We start from the raw sequence: 14,423 nt of genomic DNA on the forward strand, positions 1-14,423 counted from the left end.
TGCCTCAGGGAGATGTGCGCTCTTTCAAGCGCATGTGTGAAAGAGCGCACTCTGACAGTTGGGGAATCTCCCCCCCCCACCCCGCCCGCATAGTGCTTCCCGTTGGATGGCCCGCTGGACGGGCTTTAATTGGCCCGCCCACTTAAAATGGCAACGGGGCCCATTTCGGTGGCAGCGATCGGTTGTCCGCCCACCGCCGAGTCATTTGGGCCCGCCCGCCGCGCCCATCAAGGGCAAAATTCTGCCCAATGAAAGGGAGCCCTATCAGGACGTTGTAGGATCTGAAGGTTTTCTTCACAGGATGCAGCAGAAAAGTTTACGTTTACATTTTTTGCAAGGTCAATGATCGGAATATTTTTCTCATAGCTTCCCTTTTGATACCAAATGAAGTTTAATTGAGAATTTTATAATCTGCTGGGCAATGGATGGGAAACTGACAAAACTTGAATAACAATCCATATAAATTCCTTACGGCTTTTCCCATGAAATCTGATGAGGGAAAGAGTGTTACAAGGGGTTGATTTCTTTAAGACCAATCAATCATTAAAAGTTGCCTTTTGAGCCAGAATCATTATAAACTTAATTACAAAGAATGAACTGGAGATTGTTCTTTTAAATATGCCTGTTGCTTTCACTTGCAATACTTTAGGTTTAGGGAATAGATCAAATGCCCACTGTAACAGCAGACAAATTCACAAACAGCCCTTAATGGCAGGCGATCACACTTTAACAAGGTGCAAACAGTTGCTGGTTCAAGATAGCCAGTACACTTAATATGGTTTATGCCGTGCCTTTGTAATTGACAAGAATCATAATGAGAAATGGTTTGCCCACTATAGGCAGCTGTCCAGGGTAAACGGGAATGGCTGAAGTGGTGGGGGTCTGTAATGATATCCACCTCAATGCTCCGTTACAGATGGGACTAATACAAGACCTGGGCTATAATCACAAATGCAAGCTGCAACCAAGTCTTGATACTGCTTGATTTCTATAGTGCCTTTTATGATGAAAGACAAGATTTTGGTTGTTTTTGTTAACCAGTGTATGTGCATCACAAATCTAAATGTTGAATGCAGCAGCTAGCAAGTTCCCACTGATTTTGTCAGTGTTAAATAAGCATTGCAAATCCCCATGTCTGTATGACGGTAGTATAAATAAGCATATGTAGGATTTATTATAGTTGGGCAACATTTGTGCTGACTTTCTGTTACTCTGCAGAGCTTCGGGTTAGCATTACAGTTACACTTTAAATCAAATGACATTCTTGTGTCACTTTCAGCTAGTGTATTGATGAGAATTCAAGTTAAAATATAACTTCTGTCTCGTAGCTCACATTTCAAATTAAGTATTTTTTTTAAATGAAAACTTCTATTGCAAGTCTACTTAAGAGGTAGAGTTTTGAAATTCTATTGCAATTTCCTATTAACTAAATCAATTTCTTAACAATGAACTTATAGTTAACCACACATGAATTTCATGTTTCTCTTCTACACTTGTGAATTATCCAGTGACAATGTTACTCAGATTGGTTTCTGCTTTGCACTTTTAAATTCTACACTTTGGTAAAAACATTTCAGTCTTAAACTTTATGAGCAACTAAGTTATCATTAATTTTTTTCACCATTCACCCCTTCTCTTGCCTCTTCCTCCCTCTAACCCATGAGTAACTTTGATGTTTTCTTTCAATGATTTTTCTGCTTAAATAGTTCTTAACTAAGCAACCTAGTGTCGGTGAAATTGCTCTAACACAATTTTATCGATGATTATGGACCTCTTGCACTGGTCTTGAATATGCTCCCTTTTCACCAATTAATTTTGCAGTTCAGCCAGATTATCAAGTTGTACTTAAGAAAAGTACATGAATTATGAAGCATTTTACTTCTTTATATAAAAAAGAAACAAGATGTTCACAGTTGTAAAGTTTTAAAAGTAATTGTATGGATTTTAGATATTTATGATTAATTCCATGGCATATGCTTTTATTGTTGTAGGTACTACCACTACCTGTATACATATTACCTGCCTTCCAGTATAAAAAACATGGTGGACCAACTGGCCAACTGTGAAGACATCCTAATGAACTTCTTGGTTTCAGCTGTTACCAAGCTGCCTCCTGTTAAAGTCACTCAGAAAAAGCAGTATAAAGAAACAATGATGCAACAGGTAATATAATTGTGAGAAAGAATTCAGGCATCATGGATTTTATGGTCTCAGAGTTGGATTTGTTGAACTTCAAGCCTGATGCAATACCTAGGTTTAGAGGTTGAAAGAAAGACTTGCATTTATATAGTGCTTTTCAGAAGAACACAAGAAATAGGGGCAGGAGTAGACCATTTAGCCTGTCAAGCCTGCTCTGCCATTCAGTATGATCATGGCTGATCTTGGGCTTCAATTCCACTTTCCTGCCCTCTCCCCATGTCCCTTGCTTCCCTGAGAAACCAAAAATCTACCTAGCCTAGCCTTAAATGTATTCAACAATGGAGCATCCTTGAACACCAGATGTCTCAAAGTGCTTCACAGCCAATGAAGTACTTTTGAAGTTTAGTAACTATGGTAATGTAGGATATGCGGCTACCTATATGTGCACAACAAACTTCCGCAAACAGTAATGTGATGATAACCAGACAATCTCTCTTTGCGATGTTGAGAGATGAACATTGACCAGGTTGCCAGGGATAATTCCCTTGCTCTTCTTTGAAATAGTACTAAGGGATCTTTTATATCGACCTGATCAGGCAGGTTGGCCTGATCCAAAAGCGCAGCGCTCCCTCAATATTGCATTAAAGTATTAGCCTTGACTTTTGCACTCGAGCCCTGGAGTGGGATTGTGACCTGGAGGTGAGAGGGCTACCCACTGAGCCACAGGTGACACGTTGGATGGATATTATAAAATAAAACCCAAGTTTGTGGCTTTTGTGAAAAATAAGAACATAAGAAATAGGAACAGGAGTAAACAATTCGGCCCCTCAAACCTGCTCTGCCATTCAATGAGATCATGCTGATCCCCTTGTGTTTCAATTTCCACGTTCCCATCTAAAGCCGATAACCTTAGATTCTTGTTAGGCAAGGGAATCAATCTACCTCTGTCTTAAAAATATTCAATGACCCCGCCTCCACCACCTTCTGAGGCAGTGTTCCAAAGTCGCACAACCCTCAGAGAAAAAAATTCTCCTCATTTCTGTCCTAAAAGGGTGACCCTTAATTTTAGAACAGCGCCCCCTAGTTCTGGACTCACCCAGAAGAGGAAATATCCTTCGACATCTACCTTGCCAAGGCCATTCAGGATCTTGTATACCTCAATCAAATCACCCCTCGCTCTTCTAAACTCCAGTGGAAACAAGCCCAGTCTGTCCAGCCTTTCCTCATAAGACAACCCACTCATTCCAGGTATCAAGCTAGTAAACCCCCTTTGAACCACTTCCAATGCATTTACATCCTGCCTTAAATAAGGAGACCAAAACTGCGCACACTATTCAAGGTGCGGTCTCACCAATGCCTTGTATAACTGAAGCATATAACACCCTTTTATGTTCAATCCCTCTTGTAATAAAGGATAGCATTCCATTAGCCTTCTTAATTACTTGCTGTACCTGCATACTAATTTTTTGTGACTCATGTACTAGAACATCTAGATCCCCCCACCACCGCACCTCCAAATTATGCAGCCATTCTCCGTTTAAGTAATACTCTGCTTTTTTGTTCTTCCTGCCAAAGTGAACAACTTCACATTTTCCCACATTAAACTCTATTTGCCAGATCTTTGCTTACCCACTCAATCTATCTATATCCATCTGCAACCTCCTCATGTCCTCTTCACAATATACTTTCCTACCTATCTTTGTATCATCTGCAAATTTAGCTACCATGTCTTCAGTCTCCTATGTCATTGATGTAAATTGTAAAAAGTTGAGGCCCCAGTACAGACCCTTCTGGGACGCCACTCGTCACATCCTGCCAGTCAGAAAAAAGACCCATTTATGCACACTCTCTACTTTTTGCCAGCCAGCCAATCTTCTATTCAGGCTAATATGTTACCCCCTATACCATGCGCTTTTATTTTCCGTAATAATGTTTGATGTGGCACCTTATCAAATGCCTTCTGGAAATCCAAGTGCAGTACATCTACAGGCTTCACTGAGCATGTTACTCCTTCAAAGTGTTTTGAATTCAATGTTTTTTTTAATATTGTCAATTGTCTTCTCTCCTAAAGATAATGACCATAAAATTAATTCGAGAAGCGCCATTTCTCGCTATGCAGACTTACCTTGATTCCTTGGGGGCAAGTGGCACCACAGGCCACTACTCGCACAGCTGGCGCAGCATTTATCTTTGATATTGCCACACACTAGTAACACCTGGAAGCAGCAATATCCTGACATCACAGGAAATGCTGTGATGCAAAATTGGACAACACAGGTCCTGGAAATGCCTGCTTTGTCCACAGCAAGATGGACCCTGGAGTAGCATTTCTTAAAGACCCAGGCAACCTGATTGTAGATGAGTAAAATTTATGGAACAGCTTCTATTGGAAAGTGTCTGATAGCACTCAAGTGTTTTTGGAGGTGTTTTAATGCATTTCTCAAAGAATGTTGTTTCATCTGCACAGGGATGGCAGAACGTTAGGTGGCATGTCCATACAAAGGCTGCAACAGCAGGTATGGGAGCAGTAATGGCAGTATCGCTGAGTCTGTAGCATTGTAGGGGAAATGAGCACAGGCTGGAGAGAGGGCAAGATCCACGTCATACCCTCTGCCAAACTGGAAGCAGACTCCTCCATGCTCCTTGACAATGACAGAGGTTGTCAATGCCTTCAACATCTTGATGTGCATGTCCATTTGGCGTGCTCCTGTATGCTGCCCCATTAATGTCCTCATCTGAGTTCTGTGCAGCAGTACTTGTCTGCCACCTTGCACTCTGGTGGGCTGGTAAATAAACCATCCTTTACGACTGGCCTGGCTCCAGCCCACTGCTGCTCATTGACTACAGTGTGCTGATTTCAGCTCTATACTAGCCTCCAAGGTAAATGGAGTACCAATGTCTGAGCTGGTGGCTGTAAGTATCAGATCAAGTGATGGGGCCTCTTCAATGCAGTGCTGTTGTTCCCTCCTTTTTTCCTTGGGCTCCTGTGGCTATGAAAGCAGCAGCTCTTGCGTATCTGAAAGCAGGAACTCAGAATGGGGAGGGTGGGATGGGAGGCAAGCAACCCAGAACAACACCATCAGCTTGCTTAGCATGCCAGACAGTAGGATGAGAATGTGCTGGAAGCTGAGGAGCATAAGGCTGGAAGTTGCGATTAGTTCTCGGCGAAATTGAAGGCCTGTCACAACCAGCACCGTGATAGAGCCATAGAATGGTTACAGCACAAAAGGAGACCATTTGGCCTGTCGTGTCTGCGCCAGCTCTCTGCAACAACTTATCTAGTGCCACTCCCTGCCTTTTACTATTTAGATGTCTATGAGAAAACTTTTGGATTCCCTTATATGTTAGCTGCCAGTCTCTTCTCATACTCTTTGCTTCTCATTTTTTTTCCAATTCCCTTCTGAGCCTTCTATATCAATTCTGGTTCTCAGTTGTATTATCCACCTGACATCTGTCATATGCATCCTTTTTCTGCTCCATCTTACTCTATCTCTTTCATCATCCAAGTGAGTTCTGGGTTTTTTTTTTTGCCCTACTTTTGCCCCTTGTGGGACTGTACCTTTAAAGGCAACCTGTTGTTCAATTAGTTTTGCCTGCCAATCTTTGATTCAAGTTTACTTGATCTAGACCCATTCTCACCCATTGAAGTTGGCCCTCCCTCAACTATTCTTACTCTGGATTGCTCCTTGTCCTTTTCCATAGCCAACCTAAACGTTATAATACTATAATCACTGTCCCCTAAATGTTCCCCTGCTGACACTTAATCCACTTGACCCACCTCGTTTCCCAAGAAACAGATTCAGTAATGCCTCCTTTCTCGTTGGACTGGAAACATGCTGCTGTAGAAAGATCTCCTGGACACACTCTAGGAACTCTTGACCCTCTCTGCCCTTTGCACTACTATTACCCCAGTCTATATTCAGATAATTAAAGTCCCCCATTCTAACAACTCTACAATTCCTGCACTTCTCTGTAATTTCCTCGCAAATTTGTTTCTCTATATCTTCCACACTAATTGATGGCCTATAGAACGCACCCAGTGGTGTAATGTCAGCCCTATTGTTTCTTAGCTCTTAACCAGATAGACTCTATCCTTGACCCCTATAGGACATCCCCTCTCTCCACTGTAGTGCTCTGGGTAATCAATACTGATACCTCTCCATCTTCCTGTCATTCCCAATCTTTCCTGAGCACCTTGTATTCAGGAATATTTAGTACCCAATCCTGTCCTTTGAGCCAGGTTTCCATTATCGTTGCATCATATTTCCACGCGGCCATGTGCACGTGTAGCTCACCAACCTCATTTACCACACTCCAAATGTTCATATACATGGACTGTAACCTCAATTTAGACATCATTACTCTGACCCCCAACTAATACCTTCCTATTTCCTGCTTTAGTGCTGCCGCTCCCAATTCTTTGTGTACATTAGCTCTTAGTTCCCCCATACCTGCCGAATTAGTTATATCCCTCCAGAAGAGTACTTCTGCAAGGTAATTGGTCCTGGCTCTAGTTGGGTACAACCTTTCTGGCCTATACAGGTCCCATCTCCCCAGAGCTGGTCCCAATGTTCCAGCAATCTAAAGTACCCCCTCCTGCATCATCTCTTCAACCATACATTCATATGCACGATCCTCCTATTTCTATATTTGCTTTATTTGATGTTGAGAGTCATCTCTTTTGGGCTTAGGAAATGCAGGTATCCTTGTTTCCACTTGCTCCCCCCAACCCCCTATTTCTGCTGAGCTCCTTTCTATTGTGTGCCACCTTGCCCTGCAAGAAAAAGGGCAGAATGCCAATAGTTATTTAACACAAAAACAAAAATACCTGGAAAAACTCAGGTCTGATAGCATCTGCAGAGAGGGATAAAGTTGACGTTTCGAGTCCGTATGACGCTTCATCAGAAATAAGACATATAGAAATGAGATGAAATATAAGTTGGTAGAAGGTGGTGGGACAGGAGAGCTCAATTGGGGGCCAGTGATACGTGGAGGCCAAGAAGAGACTGCCAAAGATGTCTTGTCCCACCCCCTTCTACCAGCTTATATTTCATCTCATTTCTATATGTCTTAATTCTGATGAAGGGTCATATGGACTCGAAACAATAACTGTATCCCTCTCTGCAGATGCTGTCAGACCTGCTAAGTTTTTCTAGGTGTTTTTGTTCTAGATTTCCAGCATCCGCGTTATTTTGCTTTTATCTTAATAGTTATTTAACCTTTGACAGATGTGCCTGCCATTACTAAAATAGTTGGAGGTATGTGCAGACAGTGGGAGGTGGGTGTGAGGCTGGCAGTGTTGGGAGGTATGTGAGGGTGAGGTGAAGTACCTAATTGTTAGGCATAATCATGACTGTCTGGTAGTGCTGCAGGGTGAATGATGGGGATATGGCACATTGAGTGGTGTGAGAGGCTGGGGTTGTTGTAATTAGGAGATATCATGTAACAATGCATTCAGTGACATTGACTATGCAGATGAGGTCATTAGACTTCGTGGCATTGCTGCGAGTTAAGTCCAGACTCTGGGGAGTTCACACTTCCTGGTGACTTGCTCCCATTTCATTCTGAGAGTGGTCCTTGAGGGCTTCTTGGTCTCCTGCAGGACCATGGCATTGTCCATAGTGCTCATCTGCACCACTGTTGCCTCCAGCACCACATCACTACGTCTACGCTAGCGTTCAGTTTGTAAGAGTTTACATTGCATCAGTCCTTGTTTCTCCCTTCCCTTTATGAGACAACCTGCTTTTAAGATTTACCCACCTCAATCTGAACAGGTGTAAGCATGCCATGAGCTGCACCCCCATGACCAGAAATTGAGACAGATGAATTTATAGCCCTTTGTCTCTGTCTCTGTGCTGGCGAATTGTCATTGATCCTTCCTTGTGTGGGAATCTTAACAGTAACTGTATCTGGTTACTGAACTGCAAAAGCATCTAGAGCCAAGCCAGTCCTGCATAAACAAATAGATTTCCATCAGTCCTCACTGCATTATGTTCAGAAGAAGTCACTGTGGCCAATTCTCTCTGGATCCTCCTGCACTCCTTTGCAACTCACGGGTCCAATTGTAACACCTGTACCATCACCCCAATTGAGATGAGCTAACTCAGCACAGATATGCGACTGAATCTGAGACACTCCTTATTTGCATGGCTTACTTCGCAAAGACAAAGAAGTACAAATGAGAGGGGCAATTCTGCTGCCTCTTTTAGAAACTTGAAATCCATCCTCTTGGCATCTAATTAAAGCTTTCATCCAGTGACTGCTGATGGGAAGTGCATGTCTGGATATGAAATGAGTACAAGATCAGGCTTGATTGTGATGCCCTCTATGATGGGATAATCTGTTATACAGATTGATACTGTCTAGATTCGCTACCTCCTAGCAAGAAAGGGGGAAATTGGGAACAAAATGTAAAAATCTTGACATGGTAGATGAACAACTTTATTTTTAAAAAAAAGGAAATGAAAACAAAAAATACAAATTCCGCAGTCAGTCAATCAACACCCAAAAATGAAATACAAGTTAACAATTTTGGCATAGTCCTTTAATTAGAGATCATTTAGCAAGTTGTCATGAAAAATATAATAATTTTCATACTATTGTGATTTATTGTAAAGGTAGGTTAATAGTGGGGTTTGAATTAGTTTATCTGTGTGGTGGGGGGGGCAGATTTAATTGAATTGGAGGCAGCTGGTCTCGAGCTTTTGAGTTATCAAAAGGGAAGCTAGGTTTGAAATGCTATCTACGTAAACATGGCTGAAGTTTTAGAATGTGAGGTGTGAGGAACATTTGCATTTTTAGATGAATTAGGTTAGTTTCAATTTCAAAGAGATGATAAGGCGTTACACCTAGCCATAAGAAACTAAGCCAAATAGTGTGTTTATTTTTCGCAAAGGTTACTGATATAATGAGTACTGTGAAAGTTTATATATGGAAAAAGTAGTTGCAAAGACATATTGGAACAATGGAATTTACATTAAAAAGGGAGAAACATGTATAAAGGAGATGAGGCTATGTGTAAGGAGGAAGGCATTCTAAGATCTAATACAAGTGTGAAAAGTCTCCAGCCTCTGTGCACCAAGTTACAGTCTACAGGAACTGAAGCTAAAGAAACTCACTTTGAATATCATTGTCCAGGGTATTGTGTGCTTTGCCTGGGTCTGTTGAAATTTATTCGTTTTTACTGTTGCCTTAACAGAGATGTAACTGGGAGTCAGATTAAGTAGGGGATTTAGAAGTTATTAGAGTAGTAATGTGTAACCTGTATATGTGCTTAAAATCTTTTAATGTTTAATTTTATTTTGTAAAAAACCTAATGCCTCGGTGGACTCATTACTACTCAATTCAAGGCATGTATCTCAAAATAAAATACAAATTGCAAAGCAGTTGCGGCAGCTCTTTCAAGTTACCTTCTGGGATTCGAGCAGCTCAGCACTTATCATCCGCCATGCCATAACAAGGAGAAGAGAGCAGTGATGGGGAATGAAAAACAATAGCTCACATTTACATATAGCCCCTTAAATATATTAATATGTCCCAAAGAGCTTCGCAGTAACTATGTGAAACAAAATTTAACATTGAACTATATAAGGAGCTATTGAGATAGGCTTTAAGGAAAGTCATAAAGGGGATGAGACAGTTGGGAGAAGCTTAGGGAGAGAGTTCCAGAGCTTAGGTTCTGGACAGATGAAAGCACATCACCACTTGTGAAGGGATTAAAATTGGGGATGTTCAGGAGTCCAAAATGGGAGCAGTGCAGACATCGGAATGTTCGTGTCTAGAGTTGGATGGAGAGATAGAAACTGCAAAGCTATAAAGAGATTTCAAAACAAAAATAAAAATTTTAAAATGTAGGCATTGCCAAACTGGGAACCAGTGTAAGTCGGCGAGTACATATGTAATGGGTGAATGGGATTTGGTGTGATTTAGAATATGGGCAGCTTAAGGTTATGCAGGATGAAAGATGAGAGGCCCAACAGGAATACATTGGAATTATAGTCAATTATAGAGGATTTGTGTTTCAACAGCAGATTAGCTGATGCAAGGGTAGAGTCAGGCGATGGTACAGAGGTGGAGGTTGGCGGTCTTGGTGATGAAGACGATACATGAACGTTCATCTTAGGGTCATGTAGAATGCCAAGGCATAGTCTGGTTCTACCTCAGACATTGAAGGAGAGGAATGGAGTCATTATCTAGGGAATGAAGTTTATGGCAGAGAGCGAAGAGAATAGTCTTCCCAATACTTAGTTGGAGTAAATTTATGCTCATCCAGGATTGGATATTGGACAAGCATCATGACAAATCAGAGACAGTAGAGGGATTGATAGAGGTTGTGCTGAAGTAAAGCTGGGTATTATCAGCATACATGTGGACCGTTACGTGTCCTGGATAATGTCAGTGGCAGCAGGTATATGTGGAGGAAGTCTAGGATAGAACCCAGAGGTTTGGGGGCCAGAAGGGAAGCCATTGCAGATCATTTCCTGGCTTCAACTGATAAGATAAGAATGGAACCAAGCAAAATTATTCCCCAACCCAGCTGGAAAACAGAAACAAACATGAAGGAGAACAATGTATTTTTAATACTAACAGTCTGAGAAGAAAAGTGATTGTGAGGAAGGAGTAAAGATAAAAAGGATGTGTTGACAGAGCCTATGCCTGAAAGATTAACCTGCTTTTTCTCTCTTTAGATGTTGATGGGCCTACTGTTTTTTCTTTTCTTCTCTTCTATCAAGCTGAATGCATATTGTGTATATTGTTTTTTAATTGTAATATGTAGATGACAACTCAGTTTACACCCTACATTTGAGTCCAGGTAAACATGTGATTCATCTTTTACTTTTTAGTCCTCCAGAGCTTCCCGATGGGCTGATCCTGATCACTTTGCTCAGCGGCAGACCTGCATGAACACGTTTGCAAGTTGGTTTGGATCCATGCCATTGATCCACTCCCAGATGAGACTTGACCCAGTTCTCTTCAAAGACCAGGTCTCCATACTGAGAAAGAAGTATCGGGACATTGAGCGACTCTAACAAACACACAGTCATTGATTGTTGGACAGCATTATGATTAAAGCCAGCCTACAGAATGTCCATCCTGAGCTCAGTAAATAACACTCTGCAAGGTGACTCTTGGCTATCACCCTTTGATGCACCCGACAGACTTTCCTGACTCGAGAGGTTTCGGCTGTCGGCTTATTGACTGACTGAGATCTATATTACCATTAGGATTTAATTTTTTTATTGGTTTATCAATCCTGAGTGACAGGCCTGATACTCTGACAGGCGAAACATAAATCAGAAGTCCATAAATTGAAAGTGTGAAGATCAATGAACAAATAATTTCATCAGCACTGTGAAGAACAAAGTGAAACACTATTCAGTTAATCACAATCGAGTGTCTTAAATTTTGGCCTAAACTTAATTTAAGGCTAATTTATACCACTTAAGCTGAGTTTGCATTAGGAAAAGTGAACAATGTTTGGAGTGGGTAGCCATCAGGCTTGTATAGGAACGGGCACTGGGGCTGTCATGACTGAGCGTGTGGTTGCCATGTTTACTGTTAGCATGCAAAAGTTTTTTTAAAAAAAAACAACCATACTCACTACAGGATAACCCTTTACTGTGTATGTAGGAACTCCATCCTCATCAGCTAAGGGGGCGGGGGGGAGGGGTGCAGGGGAATCTGCCACGCAAATAGAAATTGCTAATTGAAATATGTGCACATACCTGCATGTTAATATGCCTTACAGATGACTTCCTGTATGGCTTTTACAGGGTCACTGGGCTGACCTTTGGAATTAAAACATTGGCTGTGTGTATTTTAAAGTGAATGGCACATATGGTGCTCATGCAAGGGGTAGATCCTTGTTTCTAAATAAAGTTCTATTTTTTAAATGGCAGGGCTATGTTAGCCTTTGCTCACAGGTACTTGAATGTCTGAAGACTTGAAGGAGTGCTGAGTGTGGCCTTTTAATCACTTTATTTTGGTTAATAATGGTTCAGCCTAGTTTTTATATCTGTAATTCATTTATTTTAATAGAAATCCCAGTTCATCTCGCGTGCTGAATCTCCAATCAACATTTAGACATTTCATAATTAAGGATGTGAAAAATGGGCCTTGTTATAATGTACATAATCTTGTATATTTATTAATCTGACAGAATTATGTATAGTGTACGGTTCTAAACTGATCGAAAAAGCAACGTGGGAATAATTAGATGGTTAACTGTAAAGCAAAACAAAAAATTATTTTGTATAAGATGTACATTTCTGAGGTTTTCTAACATATTTCCAATGTTTTTCATAGTGTCTCATTGCTTTATATATAAAAAAAATTTCCCTACTGGTTGGAATAACACAACTACACACAGTTAGTGGGATTAAACCTACGGAGGAGTGGAGAGAATACAAAGCCATATATTGTGATTTACTGCATTAGCTTTCAAACCGTTATAGTTCCATCAAAAGTAGCCTTTGTATAGATAGTATCACCAAAGACTCTTCCATCTGATACACAGATATCTTCGTTAATTTAATTGTATTCTTAGAAACTTTTGCAAGTTAAATATGTCTGTGCTATTGAACATGAATATCGTAAAATGGATTTTTGTTTTTTCACTACATTTTCTGCTGCTTTTCTGTTTTTCATTTTTTTTTTGTGTAGCTTGGGAGCTCTTGCACACTTCCTTTTGGCTACTATTCTTTGTGTACATTTACAAATGTAAACTGATGTAATTGTATGTCACAATTATTGCTAGCTAGCTCTGGTAAAGGAGAGTTTACATGCTGGACTGCAGTCACTCCAGAGCCATTACAGTTGCAGTTTTCTTTCCCCCACGCAATCCCTTTGCTATTTGTTGATCCATTTCATGCATTTGGAATGTCTATTTTTCTTCTGTGCTTTGGACTAATACAATAAAATTTACAAACAAAGCAGAGAGGAAAGTAGAGTTGCAAAAAAGCTGGCAAAATTGAGGACTGATTGTTATAAATTCAAGAAAGAGAGCAGCTTTAGATATCAAATCCATAGATTATTTTATTACCGATTAACTAATTTTCCATTTTTAATTCTTTTTTACATTTCCTGCAAGTTATTGGTTGCATAAGTGACAGGTGGTGGTTATCTGTGGTATAAAAATATGAATCTTCAATTAAATAATCAGTGCAATTGAAATTCTGGCAAGTAAATGTGATTTTTTTTTTAAAAAGCATTGAAAGGTACTATAAATTATATTCAAAAGTTGTAGATTTAATTTGTTTGAACTTTAAACCAACCTTTTAGAATTTTACATTTTTAGGTTTAAGGAGTAAACATTTATCAGGTTATCTGCTGAAGTGGGTTGAGGTTACTGTTACCAAGTTTGGAATAACTTCAGTTATGAAAAAATATTAATTCCAATATATTTAAATCTAAGGACCCTAATAAAATGGCTTCCTACTGTTATTGTTGAGCAAAGCTGAAATCTTTTCAATTTATGGGTGTTGTGGTAAGGAGTTAGGACTTGATTTTTTTTTTAAATAAATAGTCATATGAATCATTTTGCTCAGTGAATTGCAATCAAAGATTTGGGTTTAAATGTGGCCCTTTTCACTGTACAGAAAACTGGAACTGTATCTCTGGAGCCACTCCAGTGACGCAAAAGCTATTTAAGACCTCCATAGCACATACAGAAAAAACTTTCTATGTAAACCTTCAATCCAGTCCCACCGTGTTTTCAAGTCTTATCCGGAGGCAGAAATGGCTATATTAGGGCGATTCAGAATGTTGTGTCATTAGTTCTTTTTCCCTAAGATGGACCTTTTGCTTCAAGAGCACTGGAATAATTATTAGATGATTACTGACATTCCTGGGGAGTTTCTCTTTTCAGTCCCAAGGGTACAGGTTCTAGTGCTGCATGTTTCTTTATGGTTATTAATTTTGCCTATTTATAATGAGTTTGTCCACACACAAAGTATTCCATTAACCCTCATACCCCAAGTTTCTGCCTCTGTAATTAGTAGTATTACATTGGTACACTTTTATAGATATAAATGATTTAAAAAAAACTAGAAAATAAGTGGAAATTTTGTAAGATTTGTTTTTGTTAAAAATAAATGATATTTGATAATACTTTGTGATTTGATATTTTAATTTTCTTTGTCACTATTGAGGATTAGTTACTATTTTCTTTGGATCTCACTTATGCTTCATGTGGTTTTCTAGTAACTTGTAAGCAAATATTCCCCTTGTTCATTTTGTTCTTCAGGCATTGTGTTTTATAGGTGGATTTGGGAAGATTAATATGG

General features: G+C 40.0%; 1 protein-coding gene across 1 annotated transcript in view; it reads left to right on the plus strand.

Annotated features, from left to right (window-relative positions):
* LOC121279399 (exostosin-1-like) overlaps nt 1–11,778 on the plus strand; it is a 187,477-nt gene extending 175,699 nt beyond the window's left edge. Inside the window, exons 10-11 of the mRNA XM_041190618.1 lie at nt 1,992–2,163; nt 10,983–11,778. Coding sequence (XP_041046552.1) covers nt 1,992–2,163; nt 10,983–11,168 — 358 coding nt within the window. The 3' untranslated portion in view covers nt 11,169–11,778. The remainder of the gene's footprint in view (nt 1–1,991; nt 2,164–10,982) is intronic.
* Nucleotides 11,779–14,423: the final 2,645 nt, after the last annotated feature.

The sequence above is a fragment of the Carcharodon carcharias genome, chromosome 6, assembly GCF_017639515.1.
Source record: "Carcharodon carcharias isolate sCarCar2 chromosome 6, sCarCar2.pri, whole genome shotgun sequence".
NCBI classification, from domain to species: domain Eukaryota; kingdom Metazoa; phylum Chordata; class Chondrichthyes; order Lamniformes; family Lamnidae; genus Carcharodon; species Carcharodon carcharias.